Consider the following 27,287-nt stretch of genomic DNA (forward strand, 5'->3'; position numbering starts at 1 on the left):
CTCGTCATACAATAGTTGGGGAGTGATCTGTCCTGGGATGAGGACAATACAAGCTCCACAAATTTATTTCTCCTAGACTCTGAACTCTATTCTATGTGCTCATTTAAACCTGTATCCCTTCCCTACAGTGAACCATAACCCCAAATGTAATTCTCTGAGTTCTGTGAGACTTCTAGTTAGGACTCTGGGAACTCCCTACACTTGGTGTCTAAAGTAAGGACAGAACAGTCACAGGAAAGCTGCCCTCTGAACTTCGTAGTTGTCCCACACTCTGTGAATAGGAAAAAAGCCAAAAATGTTCATCTGTTTGCTTTCATATAGAATGCAATTTATATCTTAAGAAATTTGTATGCTTTAAAGGAAGCATTCATTAGGTTTATAATATTTACTTACGTTTATGAATCCTTTCAGTAAATATCCATTGGATTTAATTGAGAGCAATTAAAGTAGTTAGGAAAAAATCCATTTAAATTTTTATATAAATAAAGCATTTACAAAATGCTTTATATTAAAGAGAAAATACTTTATATTAATATTTGTTAATTGATTAGAAAATCCATGTAATTTCTTTGCATTTGTATTTAATTATTTCTGAAGCTAAAAGATAATACGTTTTTTTTGTTTCTGAAGCTAAAGGATTAATAAAAATGAGTGAAGTGAGACATATTATTAAAATAACTTAGCCTAGTATAGAGCATGTAGTACATGTTCTATAATATTAACTGAGATGATAATATTTTAAGAATTTCATATAAAAATCATGGATTATAAATGTTATTTAAAAAAATATTTATTTTTATTTGAAAGGCAAATTTTACAAAGATTGGAGAGACAAGAAGAGAGGTCATCCATCAGCTGATTCACTCCCCAAATGGCCATAGCAGTCAGCGCTGAGCTGATCTGAAGCCAGAGCCAGGAGCCTCCTCCAGGTCTCCCTTGTGTTTACAGGGTCCCACAGAATTTGGTCATCCTCTGCTGTCTTCCCAAGTCGTAAACAGAAAGCTGGATCAGAAGTGGAGCAGACAGACAGATCTCAAACTGGAACCTCTACGAGACGCCACAGGGCAGAGGATTTGCCTGCTACTTCACTGCAGCCCCTAAATTATGTTTTTAAAAATGATTTATTTATTTTTATTTGAAAGGTTGGGGTTACAAAAAGAAAAAGAAGAAGAAAGAGAGAGAGAGAGACAGAATAGAGAGAAAGAATAGAGAATCTTCTATCTGTTGGTTCATTCTCTAAATGGCCACATTGGCTGCAATGGGCCGGTCCTAATCCAGGAGCCAGAAGCTTATTCTGGATCTTTCTTTCACATGGGTGCAGAGGTCCAAGCATTTGGACCATCTTCTACTGTCTTCTCAGATTGTTAGTAGGTAGCTTGGAAGCAGAATCACCAGGACTGTAGCTACTGTGCATATTCCCTTATGCTGGCACCTTAGGCAAAGACTTAGCCTGCTGTGCTTGGCTATAGATTGAGGAGTAACTAACAATTCTGAATTCAGTTTTTCTTCTGAGAAACCAATATTGCCCAATGGGCTACAATTCCCACCGGTGAGCATGAGAACCAGGACTGAGGGGCTGACCTAGCTGAACAGGTGATGATACCTGCTGGCACGAGTGTGTGTTGGAGGGTGGAGTTGGTTGGGTTGAGTTAGGTTTCAACGCCCAGTGATGTATACAAGATCCCAATGGGATGTGGGGAAGACCAGACCAATCCACTGCACATGCTGGCAGGCACAGGAATCAGATCTGGGGCGTAGTCCATTGGGGTTATTGGAGGTTGCTCTGACTGGGCTGCAGCTCTTCCTGTGGTATGTGAGGGGTGAGTGTGTGTTGGGCAGGGCTGGACTGGGCCGCGACACCCACCACTGGTTTGCTGAGAATGGAAAGCAGAACAAATTGACTACCTTTGGATGTGAAAGACCAAAGGATTCCCTCGTGTCTGGTGCTTAGAATGCAAAGTGGAGTAAGTCAGCCAGTTATCATGAGTAAAAATCATCACTTACACAAAATGACTGCTAACTGTGGCCCCAAAACAGTACTTGGTGGACTCAACCAGTCACAGGATTGGGCCTTGACTTTTATAAAGTTTGGAACTGATAAAGCTTCATAAGTAAATCTTATATTAAGCCTCTATTTTCTAGGTTCCTATTCAATCTAACATTTTAGTTTGTGAGTTGTGAGACTCTCATACTGTCCTGAATTCTCTGTTTAATAGGAGATGTTTAAAACATCTAAAGAGTTTGTTGTTGCTTGCTTGCTTTTGTTTTCAATCCCAAAGGTGCCCTTAAAATGAAATAGTGCTCTTAATAGCAACTTTTTCTAAAGCTCTACCTTGCTATTGCAGCAGAGGCTCAGCCTGAGACATGCTAACGCTGATGCAGACCTCTTGCATATGGAAAGCTTTGCACTGATGCCTGTGGATGATTTACTGAGACTGGGAATTTATTCTGGTCTAATTGATGGGAATTTATGGCTGGTCTAATTGGTGGGTTCTCTAAAACATTGTATACTTTTTCACTAAAAAGACTGTCATTACCAAGCTATTAACTAAGGATATTAATCCAAGTTTCCTTTTTTTAAAATTATTTTCTGCTACAGCTTAGTTGGCGCTGGGGTGTCCCTTCTCTACCCCTCAAGTTCCTTCCCCTCCCCTCTGTTCTCCTCTCCTGTCTCACAATGAGTATCTTTTGTGAATTTTCACAAGCCCATCATGTTGCTACAGATTTGACAAGTGCCACATTTTATAATTCACTCAACTTCATATTTCATCCTCCAGTAAATCATTGGAGTAATCTAGTTCTCAGGAAGATGTAACTTTGCCTGGTGCTGAGATTCCCAGGGTGGGAGGTGAGGAGGTAAGTGATAAAGTACAGTAAGAACACACAAAGAAAAGATGTTGTCACAAACAAACAAGAAAAATTTCACATAAGAAACAGTCTTTGGGGTGGAGCCATGGTGTAGGTTAAGTCACTGCATGTTGCAGCAGCATCCCATATGGGCACAGGTTCATGTCCCAGCTGCTCCACTTCCAATTCAGCTCCCTGTTGTATGTCTGGGAAAGCAGTAGTAGATGTCCCAAGTGCTTGAGCCCATGTACCCATGTGGGAAGTCCAGAGGAAACTCCAGGCTCCAGGCTTCAGACTGGCCCAGCTCTAACCATTGTGACAGTTTGGGGAGTGAACCAGCAGATCTCTTTGCTTTCCCTCACCCATCTTTGTTATTCAACCCTTTAAATAAAAATTCTTTTTTTTAACAATCATGTCTGCAGCAGGGCTTGATAAAGAAGAGGCTTTGGGAAGACACGAGGAGAGAATATTTCGAGTGGAAGGGAAAACATAAATGAAGGACATTATTGGAAGGAGGACTCATCTCAAGCATTTGATTGGCAGATATGGAAGAGGAAACCATGTGGTGGATAAATGAGAAAGGTGAACCATGCCAGACCCTGGACTGTTTTCTTTGGTGTCTCACACACCATCTGCAGAGATTGGGTGTTGTTCTGTAATAGGGAGCAAACCAAGGTTGCTGGGCTCTTGAGTTGAACCTGATTAGTGTTTTGTTTGAGACAGTTCTGGTGGCATAGCCCAGGGCTGAGGGAGGTTAGGGGCTGGCAGGTTAGTGCAGGGAGAATTGAACCATAACCCAGGGCAGGTGAGGGTTAAAAGCTGAAGTTCTGTAGGAGAGGAACATCATTAGAAATGAAAACAAGCAGTAGAATGACCTTGTCTTCTGTGTTACTGCTGCCCAACAGTTGATGGAGTCACATGAGAGATGGGTGAGCCATTCTAAAACCCAAGATTCCAAGGCAGGCTTCTGTGACACAAGAACCCCAACATTCCAGATGGCCGCATCTCTTCCAAACTGTAAGCATTGATGGGAGTGCTTCTGACGGGGCTGGGAGGATTGGAAGTGCTGGAAGGATCAGAAAAAAATTGAGGAAGCTGAGTGTGGTATGTTCGTGGTGATAAATACACTCACACGAGATGTTAATAGTAGAGGATGCTCAGTGGGGACTATAGCCTGTGACAAATGTATCATAGTGGCAAAAGATGTTATGTGTAGTGGGAGCTGTGTGTGGGTATATGGGAACTCTGTACTGCTTCACAGTTTTTGTATTATAAAGTTAAAACTATTCTGAAACAAAATGGGTATTTAAAAAATAAAAGATATTTACTTGAAAGGCAGAGTTAACGAAGTGGGGTGAGGGAGAGAGAAAGAGAGGAAGGGAGAGGATATGGGGATCTTTCACTTGTTAGTTCACTCCTTAATGTTCCCAACTGTTGAGGTTGGACCAGTTCCAAGGTAAAAGTCCCTAACACTCCCAGATGGTGGCAGGGTCCAGGAGCTTGGACTATCTGTGCCTGCTTTCCCATGCTCATTAGCAGGGAGCTGGATTGGAAGCAGGATTCCTGGGACTCAAACAGCCCATCAACATGAGATGCTGGTATCTCGGGAGGAGACTGAACTCACAGTGCCACAATACTGACTCCCGGGAATAAAAAGGAAAGATGTTTCAGAAATACATGTATCTACTAAGTAAGTAAAATAATCTCTCCTACTCCTGCCTCTAGTTAACATATCAGTGGATTGGCAGGGGGGAGATATTGGGTTTTTTGAAGACCAAAAAGATTTGTTTTTTTGTTGAGACTCCAGTGTGAAGACATTATGCTTCGTCTCACAACAATCTCCCTAAGGAGCTGCTGTCTATTCCAGAATATGTCTACCATCAGGCTCCTACAGACTACGGGTTTTAGTGCGGTTCATGGAGCTCAGCAAACGCATCTGATAGAAAATTCAGAAGTAAAGTTATGAACTCAGAGAAGGAGAAGAAGCCATAATCAAATGTACATAATACAGCTAATTCCCAAAATAAAATAGAAGATCCTGAATTGCTGAATACATTCTCATTGTTTCACAAGTTCCAAAGTGGGAAACTTCTGAAATATAATTGTAGAAATGTATTTTGAAGGAAGCAAGTAGGAAGTTAGACATATGGAGACCACTGATGATCATATGGCAGCAGGTATGGTAGGGAAAAAAAAACACATGCAAATGAAAGGAGTGAATTTTACAGCGTTTATAATAAGAAAATCCCACACATCTCTAACTGGTAAGTGCATTTTTACTGAAGACGAAGTAATTTTATTTGCTAACATTTGCAAATCACTTATATGGATACAGTTAAAACTCAAAGCACCTCCATGTTTCCACGTTACAGGTGAACAACAGAGAAAGGTTAAGCAACTTGTACATAACCACGTGGCTGGTAGCTAAGTGACAAAGCTAGGGATTCTGATCCAGAGAGATTAACTCCACGGTTTTTGCTGTTAAGCAATAAACTATTTTGCCCCTTGATCTAAAAGAATGTCCAAGTTCTGTACATATTAAATATAAACTAAAAGTAGCAGCCTAAGGGGTTGGCGCCTTGACAAAGTAGGATAAGCCTCTGCCCATAGTGTCAGCATCCCACACATGAACCAGTTAATGTCCCGGCTGCTCTACTTCTGATCCAGCTTCTTCGTTATGCCCTGAGAAAGCAGCAGAAGATGGAACAAATCCTTGGACCTCTGCATGCATGCAGGAAATCTGGAAGAAGCTGGCTCCTGGCTCAGTTTAGACCAATTTGGCCATCTGGGCTGTGAACCAGCAGATGGAAGATCTCTCTGTCTCTCGCTCTGTTACTTAGCCTTTCAAATAAAATAAAGTCTTAAAAAACACTGAAACTAGTTTTTAAAAGTAAAAGTACCAGCCTAAATGTAGGTTAAAAATCCATAGCACTTACACTTGTCCATTGCCTTTGTGGCTGATAATTGACTAATTTATTCAAGTTGTTAGATATCAGAATTGCAAAAAAAAAAAAAGAATCAGACAATTATGCACAGTTTCTACCTCCAAGGAAAATATCGTACGCAAAGGAAACAAGTTTTGAACACAAAATGTCTTAGTAGAATATGACAAGTGCTAGGATAATTTTCTATGTAAGATTTTGTGTGAGAACGGATGATTGGCATGTAAATCATAGTATATCTTGGAAAGCTTCCTAGTAGAGGTGTTGCTTGTATCTGGGATGACCAGGATTTGGGAGTACAACGAATATAAAAATGGCTTTACAGGTAGAGGGACTAGCAAAAGCGAGGTAAGAAATAAATACAATGCAAGTTGTTTACTATAACTGAGGTATCAAGTGTGCATGAGCAAATGACAGTGAAGTTAAGGATATAATTAGATGCCAAACCATGAACTTCATGTAATGAGTAATGAGTGAGGGACCTTGACATTTGTTCTAAAGGTGGTTGGAAGGAGTTGAAGCTTTAAGCAGGGAGCCATGGTATTTTATTTTTCTTCGAAACCAGAATTTGTTACGCTTGGAGGCTCTTGGGAACTTGGACACATTTAGAGAAGATCTAGTCCAGGCAAAAGATTTTATTGTCAACTGGAGACTGCCCAGGACCACTTCCACACAGAGGGTGACCACATGAGGGAAGCGGTCACTAGTGTATGCAGCACTGCCATTCCGTACATTTTATATGTGGTAGACGGGGGTAACAGGGTAAGGTAGTGTCAGTGCCTGCCCCAGGCCACAAGGCAGTGGCTTCCCTCTGGCAAGTGTCAGCATCTGCACACTGGGTCATCAATAAACTCTTCATCACAGAGTTGCTTCTGCTCTGCTTAGGTCAACATTCTAACAGGATTCAGGCAGACACAAGGAATAGATGGCACAAATGAAGGATAAAATGGGTTAAATGCATGAATAGGTGCTGAAACTATTGTAATCATCCAGGCAATCAAGTTATTGATCCTAAATTAAGGCAGTAGCCATGTGAATGGATCACAAAGGAGCTAAAAATATATTTCAGCTATAACACGTACAAGCTCAAATGATCATGTATGATCATTTAGGTGAGAGAGGAAAACAACTTGAGGACAGTGGTGAGCAAACTTTAGTATCAGTGATAGCTGCTAATCTTCACTTCCATAGTTTCTGACTAAGAGGGCAATGGGGATCTATGTTCCTTTGAAGTTTTCCAGTTCCTTCTGCAGGTATAATGAAGATCAAACATCACTGTGACTCCAAGGTGTGTAGGCTAGAATCATAGAGATGTTAATACAATAATAAAAATTAGTTGCTTTTGGTTGGATGACATTGAAAACAACTGCTCTGACAGTACATATGCCTGGATGTGTATATTATACCTAGGGAATCCAATATGTTGGTGAATTACAACTTCCGAAAGGGGCAGCACAGGTCTTCCAGTGCCAAAACTATTCAGGTTGGGTCATTAATTTCATATATCATCAGTTTTCTAGCAGAACTCCTGGAAAACCCAGATTGGTCACGTTTTGTCCAATTTTCACCTACCATTGAAGACAAATGCTCTGGCAGCACATACGTCTGAAAGTGTATGTGATACCTAGGGAACTCAGTTGTTGGTGTAAGGAAAGTATATCATTGGGTTGCAGTGCCCTTGGAAGGAATTAGAGTAGGTCTTGCAGGAGTAAGTTATTTTGTGGCCTTCAACTTTCATACCTAAAATGACAATAAGGCAAATAAGTTCCTCATGTCTAACATAGAGTTCCCCGAGCATAACATTCATTACTTGACCTCAAAAGGGACTTTTCAAATTGATATTAAACAAGTAGACTACAGGATTAATTAGATATTAATTAACTGAAAAATCTCTCAGGATCCAATCAGCCTTCTGCGTGATTAATTGCCTGCTAGCTGCTGTATTAATAGCCTTGGATCAATGACCAATCTATTTTGAATGCAATTAACTATATAAATGTGAAGTCTTTGCATTTGTTTCTTTAGAATTATAACAAAGAGAAGAGATACAGATTAAGCCATATGTCCCCTACTTCAAGAATTAGTCACATCAAATTCTTAAATGGTGATTTTTATTTTAAATTAAGCAATTCTTTTTTTAATATAAATTGTATTGTTGATGATGTTTACACAGTTGATTAGGGTGGGAAAGGTCTAGCATTAGGGCAAAGTGGGTGAGACAATTGTTTCCAAAAAAATAGTTTTTTTCTTCTTTCTATATCTGGGGAAAGGAAGGAGATGGGAGATAGCCTCACACAGCCTCCAACCACCGCAGTACCCACCTGATGTTGTCCCAGGGTCCCCGCTATGGAGCATGCTCTGAGGGTTCTGCTCAAGTGGTTTTGATAGTTCTGATATGCTGTCAGTCTTGCTAATGGGAGGATAAGGAAATCTTTCCAAGGTCCATTGGCTAACATAGTCTACCTTAGAGTCTCTACTCGTTTAGATAATTTTTGTCAATACTTGGCTGGAGTAGTTGACCAATTTGCTCTGCCCTCCTTCCTCTGCTATGATAACCTCTTGTTACCTAACTACCTGGCAGTTCCAACCCTATATGACTTTCTATTGGAAAAATATCGGTACATGCTCTGGCGCAGTAGTCTAGTGGCTCAAGTCTTCACCTTGCAAGTGCTGGATCCCATATGTCCTGGCTATCCCACTTCCCATCCGGCTTCCTGACTGTGGCCTGGGAAAGCAGTCAAGGATGGCCCAAAACCTTGGGAATCTGTACCCACATGGGAGACTTAGAGGAAGCTCCTGACTCCTGGCTTTGGATCAGCGCAGCCCTGGCCATTGCAACCACTTGGGGAGTGAACCAAAGGATAAAAGATTTTCCCTTCTGTTTTTCCTTCTATCTGTGTATCTACCTTTCCAATAAAAATAAATAAATCTTTTTAAAAAGCTGATACAATTTACAATTCTATGATTATTCCAGAATGAACGCAACTGTATTATTTGGCCAAAATAGTGACTTAAAGTTGAGTCTTATTTAACTTATGCCTAAATAATTCATATAACTTTGAATTGATCGGGAATTTCTTCTTTTTTTAAATTAGGAATTGTTGATTGATGATGGCAGAAAAAGTCTTAGAGCAACTAGATGTCCTGGATAAGCAAGAAAAGATACTCTTGGACCAAAGAGCAAAGGTTTGTAAAGCAAAAATTTAACTTTGATTTAAAAAATTACAAAGTTAACATTTCAAATAAGAATAATTTCACTTTTTAGTAATGATGTGTAAATTTGAATATGTAAACTAATTTGCACTAATTATGTTAGTTGAAAGAGTAATGGAACTGGTGTGGTGCTGTAGCAGGTTAATCCTCCACATTGTGGTGCTGGTATCCCATAAATGTGCCCTTTCTAGTCCTGACAGCTCCACTTTGATCCAGCTATTTGCTTACGGCCTGGGAAAGCAGCAAAGGCTGGCCTACATCCTTGGGACCCTACACCTACGTGGGAGACCCAGAAGAAGTTCCTGGCTCTTGGGTCAATTCAGCTGTGGCTAGTGTAGTCATTTGGGGCATGAACCAGCAGATGAAAGATCTATTTTTACTTCATTTTCTGCAGCTTTTCCTTTCAAATAAACAAACCATTCATTAAAAACCTGGTAGAAATGAATCAAAGGGTTTTTTTTAAATTCCATGATATGATCAAAGCAATTTCAAAACAGGTTGCATTAAATTCAACATAAAGTTTTAAGACCATAGTTTCCTAAAATGAAATTTGGGGCCTATTGAGCAACTTAACCCTGGTTCTCTATACATTTTTAAAGAGGTAAAAGCAAGTTTCTACTGGATCACAATTTTGGAAGCCTTTTTATTTTTACACTATAAAATTCTTTTTTTTCAATGTTATTTTTATTGTAAAGTCAGATACATGTAGAGAAGGAGAGACAGAGAGGAAACTCTTCAGTCTGAAGATTCACTCCACAAGTGACCACCATGGCAGGAGCTGAGCCAATCCAAAGCCAGGAGCCTCTTCCAGGTCTCCCACACAGGTGCAGGGGCTCAAGGCTTTGGGCCATCCTGGACTGCTTTCCCAGGCCAGAAGCAGGGAACTGGATGGGAAATGGAGCTGCTGGGATTAGAACCAGCACCCATATGGGATCCCAGTGCACGCAAATCGAGGACTTTAGCTTCAAGACTAGTGCCCGAGGTCCTTTACACTATAAAATTAAAACATAGTTTTAGAAATAATTTCAGTAACACATAGAAATAGATGAAGAATATTGTACATAAAGAAAAGTTGTATTATAGAAAACTATTAATGTTTGCTTTTTCCCTCTAACTCATTCTTCTGGGGCTGGCAAATTTAAACTGTTGGGGTTTATTTATTCACATCTTTCATTTTCTTATAAGAACTATAGGTATATGCATATATACATGCATTTATCTTTACATACAGTAATCAAAATGCAAATGCATGTGCACAAATGTGATCACAAATTGGAAATAGATTATCTCTTTTTTAACTAGGTGAGACAGTACATTTTTTTTGCTAAAGGTAAACCTTATTGTAAATTTAAACTTTTTTTTACAAATTGTAATTTATTGACAAAATACATAATTTTGATGATTTTGGACTTTCTAATTATAGCTCACAAGATGTTGTAAAAGTGGTGTAAGACATTCCAGCAGTTTGCGATCCATGTAAGACTCTCACCACCCAACCTCTTTGTGTTCATGCACACCCTATCCTCCCTCTGCCCACAGTACTCACTGGCTGGTTTTCTGCCTGTAGTATTTTGAGATCGTTATGTGAATGAGATCATTCACTGTAAAATTTGAGGATTGGCTTTTTCACCATGGAAATGGGTCTTGAAGTTCATCACAGTTTTGCACCATATCGATAGCACTATTATAAATGAGATATAAAGTTTATTGCTGAATAGCATCTTATGGATGTCCAGAGTTTCAATAACTCATTCACTGGAGGACATTTAGATTGTTTTGGGGATTTTGCTATTAACACTCATTTCTCTCTGCTGAATGCTCAGGAATGATTCCTAAGCCATCTTAACTTCAACAAAATCAAAACCACAGGGTTTGGTTTCAGTTAGGGCAGACCCATTAGGATTCCCCTCCTTAACCCTTAGCCCAGTCTACCTCTGGGAAATAAGCTAGCTGCTGAACTGTTTATCCCATTTGGTTCCCTCTATGCAGGATCCAGTCCTGATCTCTTTATCTAATGCCCGGAGACAGTAATTTTCATCTACTTTCTCCACTCCTGATTCTAACAGCAGGAGGTTAATTCTCCTAGCACTTACCCTTTCATTGCAGATTTTGCTTTCAAATGTTTTTTCGTCTCTTTATTACTCTGCACTTTGCTAGGAGACATTTTGGAGAAAAACCTTAAATCAATTCCTGAAACCATACTTTAACTCTTTCCTTTCTCCTCTTTAGACCATCTGTATAAATATTTTCTCAATTCTATTTCTAACTCACACGAAGTTTAGTGTGATAGTCACCATATGTGTGCCTACAGGAAGAGGAGCAGGTTGTAGGGAGATGACTGCCAGCGTTCTAGTAGGCTTACCACCGGTTGTCTCTGTTGTCTCAGGTCTTTTCTTAAAATGTGAGTTTTCAAACCAGGAGATAGTAGTTTTTCCTCATAATAATAGAAGCAGCTTGTGAAGGAAACAGGTTTCTATTGCATCACCGTTTTGGAAGCTCAGAGTCCAGGGCTAGGCATATGTATATATAAAACCTACCTATCTATCATCCATCTATTTATTTATTAATTTTTGAAACCTCAAAGAAACCTGTTATGCTCCCATAGCTCTTGTATTATTCATGCCTGTAAAACCAGTGTCATTTGGATTCTAACAAGGTCTGCCACCTGTAAAAGTAACACATGGGCTGACTGAAATTATGGCTGCAATCCCACAGTGCTTTGCCTGTTGAGTGCAAATAAATAAAACCTCGGGCAATGCTGGATTACTTGCTGCAAAGTGTAATGAAATGTCAGGAAAGAGTTCCGCTTTCCCAGGCTTCTGAACTCATGATGTGAGCAAAACAACTCAAAGATTTCTAAAATATCCTTAGAAAACGTTAACTCGCATTGTCTCATATATTAGCCTTTGTTTTCCTTTTACTAGCACAATTTTTTAAAATATTTATTTGAAAGGCTATGTGTGTGAAAGAAAGGTGAGGGGAGATCTTGTATGGTTTACTCCCCAAATTACCTGCACAGCCAGGGCTGAGATAGACTGAAGCCAAGATCCAGGAACCCCATCTGGATTCCCAAATGGTTGGTAAGGACCAAGGTACTTGAACCATCACCTGCTTCTTCCCAGGAACAATACCAGGGAGTTGGATCAGAACCAGCCCTCTAATTTGGAATATTATGATCACAAGTGGCAGGTTAAATGTTGTGACACAAAGCCACCCCACCCCCACCTCCCACCACACAAATTTCTTCATCAAGAAATTTTTCTACCTTATTCTTTTATTCTACACTCGGATTTCTTTACTCCATTCCTGGCCAGCTTGGGACGACCTTTTCAAATCTTCCCGCTCTGATTTTTGTTGTTGTTCTTCTTGTATAAAAAGCCTTTACCCAATGTTAGTGCGCAGAATCCAATTAAGTCTGCTCAGAGGTGCAGATATCTGAATCTTTCAGCCACATGCCTGTGGCTGGGAGAACTCGTGCCGGACCAGGCTTCCTGATGGGGTTCCTAACTCCCTGCCCACTATAGCTAAGTGGTGGGTGAATCCTGGACTTGAGGGTGCCAGATTGACAATGGAGCCAGGCTTTGCCCACTGGCCACCCGGTGGCCAGCTCTGGGGTCTTAGGGGATCTGGAATTACTGCCTAGAGACATTTATGCACAAGGCCACTGTACATGTAGATAAGGAATGAATCCTGAGGGACAGTTAATGACAGGGCCACTGCACTTACAGGTAAGAGAGGGAACTGAGACCTGGTGGTTTGGATAGGAGAGACGGGAAGACCTTTATGAGTCAGACTCATATACCAGCCCACATGGGAGTCCAGAGTTGGGCTTGTTAGCATGGAACATTGCTGACCACTACATACCAGTCCACACAAAAGCTAGGGCTTAAGGCCTGACTAGCAGGACTGGACCCTAGTACCTGACTGAATGTCGGAACAGGGGATGGATCATATTAGGCAGGGCCATGATACTAACCAGCACTTGAGAGAATCAGGTCCAGGAATAGATTCTTTGGGGTATTTGTAGGCCAAACCCTGTGGAAATACAAGTCCTGCTGGTTAGTTTAAGTGTTGTAGCAGTGATGAGCTGAGCTAGGGGTGACCATGGAACCTGCCATCACTCACTGGTGCAGGGACCGAGAACAGTCTGGGCAGATACAGGTTGCAGCACACACATGTGCATCCTAAAACAGGGTGTGGGGCAGGCCAGACCACAGTATTCATCAGCTCATATAAGGCCAAGGTGGAGGGGCAGGCTATGCTGGGCAAGGGCCTAGCACCCACTGGCATGCGTGAAATCTGGGTCTGGGAGTGGGCTGAGTGAGTAAACTTGGGAAACTCTCAGAGTGGGTCATAGCTCTGGCTGGTGAACATGTGGTTCAGGCCTGGCAGTTAGGCAGGCTAGGCAAGGTATCTCCAACTGTTGGCTAATGTGTGGATTGTTTTTGGCAGGGAGTGGATCAGGCAGGGCTGAGCAAACTTTAGCACACCAGCAAGAACAGAAACCAGACTGGAGCACAGGGCATGCTTGGCTAGGCTGTCACACCTACCATTTTTCATGAGCCAGGGATGGGAGAAGACTGAATGAAGCCAGATTGCAGCACCTGTCAATGAGAGTTGGGACTGGGGACAGGCCAGGTCAGGCCAGGCTACAGCATCCAAAGACAAAGACAGGTGAGGGACTTTGCCAAGCTGGTCAGAGCAACCACTGGCATGCACAGGCTGGGAACAGGCCTAGTTGGGGAGCTAAGGGGATACCCTAGGTGGATTGTGGGTTTCACTGGTGAGTATGGAAGCCAGAATTGGTGCTGCTCTCTAGTGTGGGCATGGCTGCAGTGCCCCTCAGCTGGGCACTAGAGTGTACCAGACTGGGCTAGACTCTAGCACCCACTCGTGCACATGAGAATGAGGGTAAGTGTAGGATGAGCTAGACTAGGTCTCTGCCTCTGTTGTGTCTGGGTGTGGACCAGGCTGCGTAGGACCAAGCTTATTTTTACCCAACAGTAAAAACCAGAATGGGTGAAGGCCAGCCAGAAAAGGCTACTGATCCTGCTAGGACAGGAAGTGAACTAAATAGGACTGGCCCATGAACCCACTGATGGGACCAAGATCTGGCAATGGGTAAAGTTCTGATAGAGCAGCTTGGGGAACTCCTCTGTCAGGACACAGTCCCTGCAGGTGAGCACAAGAACCATGTTAGGGAGCATCCCGGACCAGACCAGGGAACAGGACCCACCAGCCCACATTTAGTATAGGTTTGGAGCGAACCAGGCTGGGCCAGTTTATATCACCCACTAGCGAATCTGAGCACCAGTTTTTATGAGGATTCTCCCAAGCGAATTGCTGGACTCAGAAACCCAGCCATGGAGAAAACTGCAGGTTCCATAGTCTGACCATGGAGTTCATGTGTCAGAACTGGGCCTCCTTGGTGGTTTAGACAGAGCAGTGGACAACATATCCAGGTGCACATGGAGGATGTGGCAGTACACTGGAGTCTGCAGAGGACATCTGGTACCGCAAGAGAGGATGGAGGACAGAACAAATTGATCAATTACCCCTGGCAAGTGTTGGCAGTGACTGTCTGGGCAAATGGAGACTTTAAGGTAGACTATGTCAATCAGTGGATTCTGGAGAAATTGGAGTGATTGGAGTGGCAGTCATTCAGAACTGTGAAACTATCAAAATCTCTTGAGCAAGACTGTCATAGCATGTCCCACATCGGTGACCCTGCTGTGGTGTAGATTTGCTGTCCTCCATCCCAGGGTGCAGAGACATTTGGGAGGCTGGGTGTGGCTTCTCTCCTTCCCACCAGATATAGGAAGGAAAAAGAGAGAATGTGGAAAAGGAAAAAAAAAGCCTTTATTATTTTTTTTCCTTTCTGTAACTTTGCTGCAGAAAAACCGGCTTCAGACTGAAGGAAGAAAAAAGGTATTGGTTCTCCCCCTGACATTTGATTTTCGGATGGAATTTGAAGAGGCTCTTGCTACACCCACAGCTAAGTCACAGTCAAAGACTAGAAAAAAGAAGTCAAGCAACATCAAAAAAACAAAAATGTAACTAGCATGATTACTCCTAATTTTCAGCTTAAGGTTTTAAGGCATTATTTTATGTTTATCTTATATTATACAGCATACTATAAAGTAAGCTTTGTCATATGGTGTTACTTTTAATGGGTGTGAGCTACAATATACTAAATTACTGCTTCAAATATTCTTAGTTTATAAAATATTTATGATAAAATTCTACTAGTGCAGATGGTAATTGCAATTCTGAATTTTTAAAGAAAAGCTTTTCTTGAGTTCTATATATTGTTCTCAATAATTGCCAGGACTGATTTTAAGCTTCCAGTAATGATTTTGAAGAAAAAGGCTGCCCAGAAAACTAAGTGAGTAAATTAGTCTGTGTCATTAGAAGGACAGCTTGATCTTGTCAAATGTGATTGTTTCACATTGTGTGCATTGTAATGTCAGAGACTTTTTCCAGGCATTAGAAATACAGAGGCGAGTTCAAGCACCAAGATTCAGAAACAACAGAACCTTAAAACTGGATGTGAGTGGTGCTCACATCACATAGCTACTGTTCTTATTTCACTTATTCTATGCAGCACCCCAATACGCAAAGTGTATTTTGCAGATGAAAACTTCAAGTCCCATTGCTGTTAAGTGACTTGTCCAAGGTCACATAATCAAAAGTGACAGAGGCTGTAGTAAAAATCTAGAGGTCTTTGTCAGCAGGCTGACTGTGTTTCTTATGCTTGTCGCCAACGTGTGTTTTGCAATTTGTGCTTAGGCAAAGAACATGTGGGGAAAAGAAGACCAGGATGGATAAGAGGATTAACCTGAGAAGAGCTGAGATTCATTTAATTTTATTTTGTTTAAGTTATATGTTTGGGTCATCAAAGTGGAGGTATCTGCAAGAATGTTGAGCAAATTGAAGCTGAAACAAAACATTTTGTTTCATATTATAGCTAATACCTGGTATTTTACTTGTAAGCATTCTGATTGTGGCAGAGAGTACCACTCATTCTTATTTTATTATTTATGATTTCTGGGATACAGGAACACATTTCCAAAGTGGAAATTAAGAGAGAGGAGAAATTAAGAGAAAGGAGTTTAATTTCAGCTCACGTCAACATTAATGACTTATAAAAGCTAGCTTTACCACAGATGTTTTACATTAATGTGTTATTTTGTTTTAATTACTTCAAAATCACTTATAGAATTCTCCATATTAAAATGTAATCCTGAAAATGCACAGAAAAATTACAGAAATGGAATTTGGTAATGTGAGGAAGGACAAAAGAAAATAGATTTACACATACACATATGTATATGGTACTAGGAACAGTAAAAGGCCAGTGACCCATTAGATAAATTTAAAGGCAATACACAATGTTTAATGGTTGTGTTTTCTAGAGCAATACTGTTGTCACTGCTTTCCTGAGAGTTCCCTAAAGTTCATTTAAAAATCATAGATTCGAATTAGCGACAGTAAACCCCTGCAGTGGCCAAGGAATGTTCTTTTTGAGCCAAACGGAAGTCTGGCTGTCTGGAATATGCATAAATTCTAAAAATAAAGCAATACATACTTCCAAGATGCAAAGACCAAGGAGTTTGAAGTTTATCAGCATCAGGGGAATAGAACCAGTAAAGCAAAAACAGAAACAAAACAAGAAGTTCAAGAATTTCCGTAAGAGTTAGGGTTTACCTTTGGCTAAAGGCAAAGAAAAATTGTTTAAAGAAATCAAGAATAAAAATTATCTGGCTTATGTAACACACACTTTATGATTCTTGTCTATAAATTAGGACTATTGGTTTAAGATTTACTTGCTTAAAGGAAAGTTACAAAGGGAAGGAGTCAGTAGAGAATGAGTAGAGTCAGAGAGAGAAAGAGAGAGAAAGAGTCCTCCATCTCCTGGCTCACTTCACAGATGGCCACAATGGGCAGGGCTCTGCCAAGCCCAAATCAGGAACCAGGAACTTTTGCAAAGTCTCCCACATGGGTGCAGGAGCCCAAGCATTTGGACCATCTTTTGCTGTTTTTCCTGGGCAGATTAGCAAGGAAATGGGTAGGAGGTGGAACAACTGAGACTTGAATTAATGCATATGTAGGATACCAGCATCTCACGGAGCAGTTTTACCCACGATGCCACAGTACTAGCTCTGTACTAACCATGTGCTAATCCCATGCTATATTTGAAAAGACCACAATCAGACACATAGTCTGTTTCAAATTACTGTTTAAATACCTGAACATAGTAAGTATTGTTACTGTATGATTTCCCCTGAGGGCCTGTTTTCATTGTATTTTCCATTATTTTCCTGTAACTAGTTGATTAATATTATTTTCCATGATATGATTTTGTAGGTATAGTAATTCCCTCCCACCTCCCCTTCCTTCCTCCCCATTCTCCCTCATCAACTCTTTCCCCCAATATTATGACAATAATGTAGTCCTTCAGCAACAGTCACAAGTCCAACATTCTGCCATTCAAGTGTATCAATGCCATGTCATTGTAAGTACAGGAAATGGTTAAAAAAAAAAAAGGAGCAGTATCATATTGTCAAGGTATACCTAGCAGTTTCATCAGGAGTCCTCCTTTTATTCAGGAGTAGAGATGTCCACTGCGTCATAGCTGCACTTCCTGGTATGCTAGTTTCCATTTACAGTTCAGCTATGAAAATGTATGTGTATATGTGTCCATCTGTGGATCTCTTCAGTTTGTATTTTGTATGAAGTTTGCCTTATATCAGAAACAGCATATGATATTTTTCCTTTAGAGATTAGCTTATTTCACTGAGAATAATGGTCTCCAGCTGGGGCCCTTTTGCTGCATATGAAAGAATTTCATTTTTTTAAATGACTGAGTAGTATTCCCTGGTGTAGATGTACCACAATTTCTTTATCTACTACAGGTTTCTGGGTTGTTTCCATGTCTTCACTGTTGAGGGTTGTGCTGTTATAAATATAAGGTTGCAGCTCACTTTTTCATATGCAGATTTCACTTCATTTGAATGTATTCCCAGAGTGGGATAGCTGGGTCATACAGTAGATCAATTTTCAATTGTCTTAGCATTCTCCTTACTCACTTCCATAGGCTGCACTGGCCTACACGCTCACCAACAGTGAATTAGGATATTCATTCCCCCACATTCTTGCCAGTAGGTATTGTTAGTAAAGTTCTGAAAGTAGGGCACTCTCACTGGAGTTAGGTAGAACCTTAATGTAGTTTTATTTGTATTTTCTTGATAAGTAGGGAGCCTGAGCATTTTTCATATATATATATATATAAGCCAACTTGAATTTGTTCTTTTGGAAAATGTCAGCTCATTTCCTTTGCACATTTTTTTAATTGTTTCATTTTATGATACAGTTTCATAGACTCTGGGATTCCCCCAACCCCTCCCAACCCCTCTCCCCATGTTGAATTTCTCCATATTGTTAGAGTAGTACAATTCATAATCAGTCGTGATTCCTTCATTGTGGGCATGGACCATGCAGAGAGTCCAGCATCTTATTGTCCAGATAAATTCAACAATTTCATTGGAAGACCATCCTTGCTCTGAAAGTAACACTGGCAGAATATCATCCCCTATAATGAAAAGCCACTACACAACTTCAACAACAGGAAGAAACATGGAAATTTACAACATCATGAAGTTAATTGACATGGTATTGAGTGACCAATATGTTAGAAAATGCAAGTTCTTAACCACATCCTGCAACTAAGTCATTGGCATCTCAATTTCAGTTTATACACATCTGACTGCGATAAACCTTAAAATGGTTATAGGGTATTATTCAGCTGTCTTGTGTTTATTTTCATTTTTATATTTAGCAGCTTTTAGTATTCAAGCGTGATTTTTACTCAACTTCGCGAATTTTAGGATAGTCCAAACAGGCTTACAACTCTAACAAACCATTTGTTAACGATTGAGGAGCAGAACAGTTTTAGGAAGGCTGTGCACAGAAATCTTCAATTCATCAGTGCAAAGTAACTATCTTTGTGTCCTACCTAGTAAGGTATATGGGAATCCAAACTGACTTTTTCCTGTCTGTTCTAAGCTTTCCTTATTTGTCTCTGTCTATCTGATCTAATGTTTTGGGGGAGCTCCAGAGTGACCCTGATGGTCATTGCAAGAGAGGGTGGAGAGCCAAAGTTGGAATTAAGGATCAGAGAAAGCTCTTCTGCCAAGTCCTGAAGGAATTTTATTGTTCTTTTGTTCTGAGGACCACTTAGGGCTCCTGGCTGTTGTTGCAATGATATTGGATCCCTTGAGGAAGGATCTGGGCTTCTTCCATCCTGTGTGGAAGATCCAATAGGGAATGGTTGACCTCAGAGTTCTCAGCCTGCAGGGCACTCCAATTCCCTGTGATCTCCTTGGCAGTTTGTATATAAACCTTGGTGCCCGTTCTGATAGTTCTTGGTGAGATACCAGGAGTCTCCAGGGTTAGGATTTAAGCCGCCTCCTGCTCTGTTCCACTCTGGGGTCCCCTCCTGTTCTGTGCATATGACCTCCTGTTATGAGGCTGTCAGGATTGCTCTTGGATCGTGTGTCTTTATAGTTTTTGCTAATGTCTAATACAGATTCGAGTCTGCTGTCTGTAAGTTACCTGTTACAATCTTGATAGGTTATACTTAATATCTTCCTCACACCCTCTAAGAAGTTATAAGATTTCTCTGCTCTCCTGACCCATTGAGGAATAACATAGGGTATTAAAAGCATATCAGGCTTTTCAGTTCTTTGATGTAGATCATAAGCAGTCTGCCTCTCATTGATTATTGGTTCATTGGTTACATCACAATAGCTTATTGCATGTGGTACAGACTGAGGGTGTAATAATATTACAATTTACAGAGACTATTAGGATTGACATCATTTCATCTTAAATTAAGGCAAACATGTGGTATCTAACCTGTTGGGATTGGCTCATTTCCGTTAGCATAATGGTTTCCAATTGGCTCATTTGGCCACAAAGAAATGCATTTCTTTCTTTCTTTTTTTTTTTTTTAATAGCTGAGTAGTATTCCATGGAGTAGATGAACCATAGCTTTCTTATCCAGTCTTCTGTTGATGGGTATTTCAGTTGCTTCCAAGATTTTACAATTATTGATTGTGCTGCTATGAAAATCTGCACACCATATGATCCAGCAGTAGCACTTCTAGGAATATATCCAAAACACCTGTTACACAAGAAACCAACATGCACCCCTATGTTCATAGCAGCCCATTTCTTAAGAGGGTTTTGTTGTTTAGCTTCTGAAGCTCTTCTAAATCCTGAGTATTAGTCCTGAATCTGTTGTGTAGTGTGCATGCTACAAGTCTAGTACTGGTACAGAAACAGATAAGATCAATGTATCAGAAAGGAAATCCCAGAAAGGAAATACAGACATGTACAGTCAACTAACCTTCAACAAGAGAACTGAAAATAATCCAGGGGACTAATTTGGTCTCTTTAACAAATGCTGTTGAGATAATTGGCTATCAATCTATGGAAGTAAGAAGCAAGGCCCCACCATTCATTTCGTACAAAATGAGCTCTAAATAGATCAAGGACCTAAATCAGCACCCAAAAACCACAAACCAATAGAGGAAAATATTGGAAGCACTCTACAAGATATAGGTGTTGGTAAAAAAAAAAAAACTTCTTATAAAAGTCACCAAAATCATAGGCAGAGTCAAAATAAATAGGACCTAGTCAAAATAAATTAGAACCTTCTGTAATAGCAAAGGAAATGATTTTCATGCATTTAAAAGCATTTAATCTTATCTCCTCATATGTCTGGTTATTTTTTAAATTAAGAACTGGGCAATGTGATTATAAATGTATGAACATAATTTTAAATTCTATAGGTTCTCTTCCCAAGCTGTGCTGGCTTTGGCAAGTGATTAGGCTAGTAACACTAGCATTTCTAAGTCAGATTAGTTAATGAAATCCAAAACTTCTTGTTCACCCCAACTTTTCAGTTATAAATGTGCAAAACTTTGGGACCCAATCTGCATCAAAGGGTGATATTATAGCATCCTTTCTCTAGTCAACCCTGAATTTCAGTTTTATTTTCACAGACTCGCATATTGAACAAAAGCTGCCAGGAACTTCTTAGGTCTCTGCTGCTGATTTTGGAATTAAAAGAATCATATCTCCAAATACCAATCTTGTTTCTCTCCAAATTTCCCTCTTTGCCCAACTCTTCACCCTTCCAGTCATTATTGTTTTGGGAAGCTCTTCAAAAAAAGTTTTGTTCCCTTGAATTTTCTCAGTGCTGTTCTCAAGGGGATCAATTGGTCGAACCACCAGGTTATGTTTCCAGAAGTGCAGCCTAAATTGCTGTTTAATGTAATACCAGATTTCACTCAGACTTGAATAATTCTCATTCTGCAATGAATTACTTGTTGTTTCTGGATTCTCATCAAATATGAATAAAAACATCTTTGCAGATATCTTCCATTTACAACAGCTCTAATATAAATACAAACTTTTATTGATCAATTTTATTCCATAATATATTTCCTTTATTTTACGAGTATTTATTGAATTACTGCTATACTCTGTGGACATTACAGCAATGGTGAACTGTACCTATGTAGTTAACATATATTAAGAGAGTCATATAAGTAAACAGACAAATACCAGTTGCTATGGAGAAATTTCTCTCATGTGGGCCGGCAAAAGCTTCCTAGAGGAAGCAGCACCTGAGGTAAGAACCAGGGAATTAGTCAAGGAGAAACAAGACTTGAAAACGAGAGCATTACAAGCAGAAAGGTCAAAGCAGTAAAACTGACGAAAGAAAGACAAAAGAAAGCATGAAATTCAGTGAAAAAAATCAAAGGTAGCTCAGTGTTGGCTGACTTATACACAATAAAGGGCGAAGACTGGCGAGTGACTGGGAAGAGATGAGACTAGAGGGGCAGGGAACAGTCAGATCACTGAAGATCTCAGGCAGTTGAAGAACTTGGGGTGTCTCCTGAGACAAGGAGGAGCCTCTGAGGATTGAAGCAGGGCAGTGCATGGTAAGAATTGGACTTCAGAAATATCATCAAATAGCAAAGGAAATATGTATTTCAGAATTATGAGGACTCCTCAGAGAACTGGATGCTTTGCTTGGGGTCATAGCAACTTCAGAATCTTCCAGGAAGCAACTGATCTTGCAGTGAGTTCTTCACAGTCACACCAGAGCGACTGCTCAAATGACAGAGGCTAAGGAAGAAAGCTTTCATCCTCATGTCAATGATGATGTTCTGGATATTTTGGTTATTTCTGTAGATTCAGTTCTGTCTTTTGACAACAGGGCAAGATGATGTGTGGAAAAAATAATTAAATGCAAATAAGGAATCTGGTGATAGCCTATAGTGAATTAAACTGGCCAAATTCCATGTATGTTTAATTCTGTATGCATTGTTAACTCTGTATGATGAAGAGTATAAGGTTTACAGGTCAGTTGCCAGGCTTGTATCTTAGATTTACTCCTGGCTATCTCTGTGGTGCTAAATAAGTTACATAATCTTTCTTGCACCTCAGTTTGCCCATCTTTGAAGTAGTTATGTCATAGGATTTTTGTGAGAAGTAAAAGAATTTTATGAGCATGTATGAAGAGTTTTAAATGCCTTGACACATAATAGGCACTCAAAAGCATACAAAAGAGACTAGCCAAATAAAGTTTTATTTTTGCATATAAAATCATGCACACTAATAAATTTAAATAAAATAGGAATGAGATTAACTCAAGCCATGTTTTCGGAAAGTGAAGAATTCTAAAATTTTAGGTAATAGGTGACATCATAGTTGAGTGGGGTGGGGTTAAGAAGGATGGAGATGGTAGACATTTGTATGAGCAGAAACAGAGATTCTGTGGTTTGCTATAACCTACAGGACTCGGGCTTCTCAAAGACCCAACGAGGGTTTTGGGAAGTTAAAGGTCTTGTCTCTTCCTGCATTTTATAGATAAATCTTCCCTACTGAATTGAATTCAACCTCTTCCTGAAACAGGAGGAGAACTCCCACTAGCTCAGACCCAGAGAAATAGGAGTTTATCAATAGTGGTTGTTTATTAAAAATTACTTGACAGCTTTAAGGAATATGTTTTACTGTGAGGTGGGAAGGGTTTATGGGTCAGCAGCTAACATAATGGTTGGGATACCCATGACCTACCATGAAGTGCGTGGGGACAGCATGTAGCTCCAACTCCTGACTCCAGCTGTTGGCTAGTGTGCCAGAGCTCAGGGGAGGCTGCACAGATTTAATGGGAAAACAGAGGGAAGTCATGGAATAATCATGGAAATAATAACCAAGCAGAAGGCAGATTTAAAACATTTCTGAATCGAAACTAAATAAAAAAGTCAATAACAATATAGATAAAGACTGAATTAATGCTTTAAAAGATAAAATTGAGGCACAATCTTACAAAAATAGAAAAACATGGAAATCATCCTGAAGAGAGAGCTGTAGTATAGTCTGAAGATACTCACTATGTAAATATATACTTGTTCATAAGTCAGAAAGGAGAGAGGCAGATGACTAGGAAGTAATCAAACATTGGAAAAAGTAATTTAAAAGCAGAATTGAAAATTCAGATCAAAAGAATCACCAAATGCTTGTCTTATGCTAAAATGCCTTCATTACAAAGGCAAAAAAATTATCTACATGACAAAGGAAGGAAAATAAGAGCAGTTTTATTTGTACACTTTGTATTTTGAAGGCTAGAACACAGTGAGCATTTTCTGCATTTGAACAGAATGCAATTTAGGAATCCCCCAATTGGATGAGACATCATGTATATATGAGAACAAAGACAGGGATTTTTTTTCCTACAAATATGAAATGCTTTAGAAAGTAATGCATATATATATTCTTCCTGAGAAAATTCCTTGAAGAAGTATTTTATCTAAACTGAAAGCAACAGTATTTAGCCACACACACACACACACACAATGAAAAAAAAATGAAATCTTATGTTCAGCAAAAACATGGAAAGAACTGGAGGTTGTCAAGTAAAATAATTCAGAAACAGAGAAATACTGCAAATTCTCCCTTATATATGGAAACTAAAAAACTCATTCTGAATATAGAATAAAATTACTACAGGCTGGGAGATGCCCAGAGTAATACAGTTACCATGTCATATTTAGATAAAATGATGAAGTTCCTATTGTTATGCAGCACACTGAGGTGTCTGTAATTCCCAGTAACCTGCTTTATACTAAGGGACCAATCTTAAAGTAACAAAGAGGGGCAATTGTTAATTACCATGCTTTTATCAGTACATAATGTATATACATATTATTTATTAAAATTATTTTAATAAAAGAATTTTAATAAAATGGGTGGGCATTTGCCTTAGCAGGTAAGACACTCGTGTTCCATGTAGGATGACTTGGGTTCAACACCCAATGCTGACTATTAATTCTAGTTTCCTGCTAGTGCTCTCTAACAGAGCATGGAGGTGGGCTCAAAAAATTGTGCTCCTGCCCCTCATACATGAGACAGGATCGGGGTTAAGTTTCTTAGCTTCCATCTCCAGCCTAGCTTAGCCCAAGTTGCTGCAGATATTTGAGAAGGAAGCCAGTAGATGGGAGCTGTGTCTCTGTGACTCTCTCTCTCTCTGTATCTCTCTTCCTCTCATTCTCTCTTAACTTGAAAGGCAGAATTATAGAGAAAAGGAGAGAGAGAGATCTTGCATCTGCTGATTCACTTCCCAAATGGCTACAAAGGCCAGAGGTGGGCCGTTCAGCTGACACAAAATGTAATTTCACAGGGATTTTTGTAACTGTAAGAGGGAAGAAGAAAAAGGGAAAGAGAGACAGAATGGAAGGGAGACGGAATATAGGAAGGAAGGAAGGAAGGAAGGAAGGAAGGAAGTGAAGTGCAAGGCGGATTAGGCCGGACCGGACGTAACCCGTGCCCGGCTCCGTGACCGGCTTTCGGTTCCGGCCAGGGACCTGGCCCTGTGCTCGCGGCACTGTCCGTCTGCACCTTCCCTCGTCCCTTGCCCGTACCCGGCCCGTCCCCTGTCCCTTCCCTCGCCCTGCCCGTCCGCCTTCCCTTCCCTTCCCTTCCCTTCGTTCCCGTCCCTTCTTGTCTTTCTGCCGGCCTTCGCTTCCTTTCCTCTCCTTCCTCCGTCCGTGCCTTCCTTCCGTTGCCGCCTTGCCTTTCGTCCCCCTGCCTGCCGTGCGGGCTGCCGCCTGCCCTCGCATCCTTCCCCCCTTTCTCTCCTTCTTCTCTTCCGCCTGTCGATTCTTTCTTTTCATTCTGGCTTGCGTCCTCTTCTCTTTGTCTTCCTGTCTCGCTTCGGTTCTTTCTGTGTCGTGGCTTTCGTCGGGCGGCTCAATAGCGGCCCTTGCCAGTGCCCAAAAACCACCACCAACCCCCCCTCCTCCCTCCCTACCCCCCCCCCCCCACCCCCCCATCACACCGGCCTCCAACTCCCCCCCCCCACCACCATACAAGAAGCAGAAATCCAGTAAAAAAAAAATTAAACTACTACCAAGCATTAGCCAACCAAACTAATAATGTCAGGTCTTGTTCCTTATCTTCTATGAGAATCCAGTGCAAGGAATACAGTTTTTATCTTATCCCTGCCATTCTTTTTTCTTAATTTCATCTTCCATGTTTCTTGCATTTTTGTGTTTCTGTCTACAGAGGCATTGCAAGGTGGACTTTGTAAGGATGTTTACATAGTGAGCAGCCCCAAAAGGCAGAAATATTTTCAGTCTCTGGACTAATAGCAAATGTGCATACCGTACATTATAAAAGACTTGGGTTTACTAAACTCGGTAACATAGTATGTTACAACTGCCACCTGATTCTCTAGCTGTTACGCCATGGAAGACAGGTTCAGAGAACTAGTGCATAAAGTGATAATCTGGTGATTCCTGGGTGAAGCTCAGGTCCCCTAGCTTAGAAAGAATAGTTTACACAATGATCTTGAAAAATTCCTGGAAAACACAACTTTTGAAAATATTTTGAATGCATTTCAAAATTTTTTAGCATCTTAAGGCGTACTAACTTGATAATAACATATACAATCTGGCTTAAGACACTAAAGATGACAAAAAATCCATTTGGGGAGATTCTATCAGGGTCTGACACACTTAAAGAACAACATCACATTTATGGAAAAGCTTGAGTAGAAAAAAATGCTAAAAACCCTGATACCTAATAGGGACAATGTCCCAAAGAAATCAGCAGTTTAAAAATTGATTACTCATTTCAAAAGGGGATGAGATACATCTTAAAATTAAGACTTCACCAGTTGACCATCCCTATCAAAATCCATCATGTTCATGCCATGATTGAAGAGGACTGACAGCATCAGAAAAATATCCAGCCCTATAGTCATCTCATTTGGCTAGACTTATGATTCTGACTGAAAGGTTAAGGTTGAACAGCTTCCTGTTCAATCCATGTTCAGATTTTTGTACCTGCATCAAGTATAGACAGTGGCAGTTCATAGTGGAAATTTTAAGCATGCAGAACCAAGATCCTGAAGATTTCTTTGAAGAAGTACAATAGGAGTTGAAACATGGCTTTACCAGTAAGAACCTGAAGACAAAGTAAAAGAAAAGCTATGGTTACCAAGAGGTGGAAGCATTTGAGTTAAAGCAAAAACATACTCACCAAAAGCAGTCATGGCAACAGTTAGATGGGATGCTCAAGACAGATTGTTTACTGACTTCAGGACAGCCAGAGAACGAAAACACCTGCTTTCTGATAGTCTGAGAATCAGTCAAAGCTTTAGCAGGAATACTTCTCGAGGAACCCTTTTCCACCACAATAAATCCCATCAGTTCCTCATATCAAACAATGGCAATTTGGCAAGAGCTTCGATTATAAATTAGACATTAGCTTCATAGTCTTTATTTGGTTCCTTGACTTTTCGTTTCTAATCTCAAAATGCCTTTAAAGAACAGCCATTTGTCTTCATTTAGTAATGTGGAAAAGACTGCATTGACATGCTTGGGTTTCCAGAATCCTTTGTTCTTTTGAGATGGATTAAGTGGCTTGGATCATTGATTATAGATGTTTCTTGAACTTGATGGAAATTATGTTGAGAAATAAAATTTACGTCTTTTTATTCCATTTTTCCCACAAACCTTTTGAAGTCTCTTTGTATATTTTACAGTGGTTTGAAATGTGAGTGTAATAATGTTTCATCTCTTGGGGAAATGTGAGTGGAGAAAATAATCTTAGCAGCAAGAAAAAAATGGATCAGTAACTGTAGAAAATTTTGAGAAAATAGTCAAAGCCCTCTTTTACAAAAGCACCACTTTTAAGTTGTGTCAAGGG

At 40.1% G+C, this 27,287-nt stretch overlaps 1 protein-coding gene across 2 annotated transcripts in view; it reads left to right on the forward strand.

Annotated features, from left to right (window-relative positions):
- The first annotated feature begins 3,844 nt into the window (after positions 1-3,844).
- Positions 3,845-27,287, forward strand: part of CUNH1orf141 (chromosome unknown C1orf141 homolog) — a 59,116-nt gene continuing 35,673 nt past the window's right edge. For both annotated transcript variants that reach the window (XM_040978624.1, XM_040978625.1), the window contains exons 1-3: positions 3,845-3,951; positions 8,885-8,975; positions 14,898-15,055. In XM_040978624.1, the coding sequence (XP_040834558.1) occupies positions 8,898-8,975; positions 14,898-15,055 (236 nt within the window). In that variant the 5' untranslated portion in view covers positions 3,845-3,951; positions 8,885-8,897. The remainder of the gene's footprint in view (positions 3,952-8,884; positions 8,976-14,897; positions 15,056-27,287) is intronic.

This window comes from Ochotona curzoniae, unplaced genomic scaffold, assembly GCF_017591425.1.
Source record: "Ochotona curzoniae isolate NIBS_2020 unplaced genomic scaffold, NIBS_Ocur_1.0 contig_291, whole genome shotgun sequence".
Taxonomy (NCBI): Eukaryota; Metazoa; Chordata; class Mammalia; order Lagomorpha; family Ochotonidae; genus Ochotona; species Ochotona curzoniae.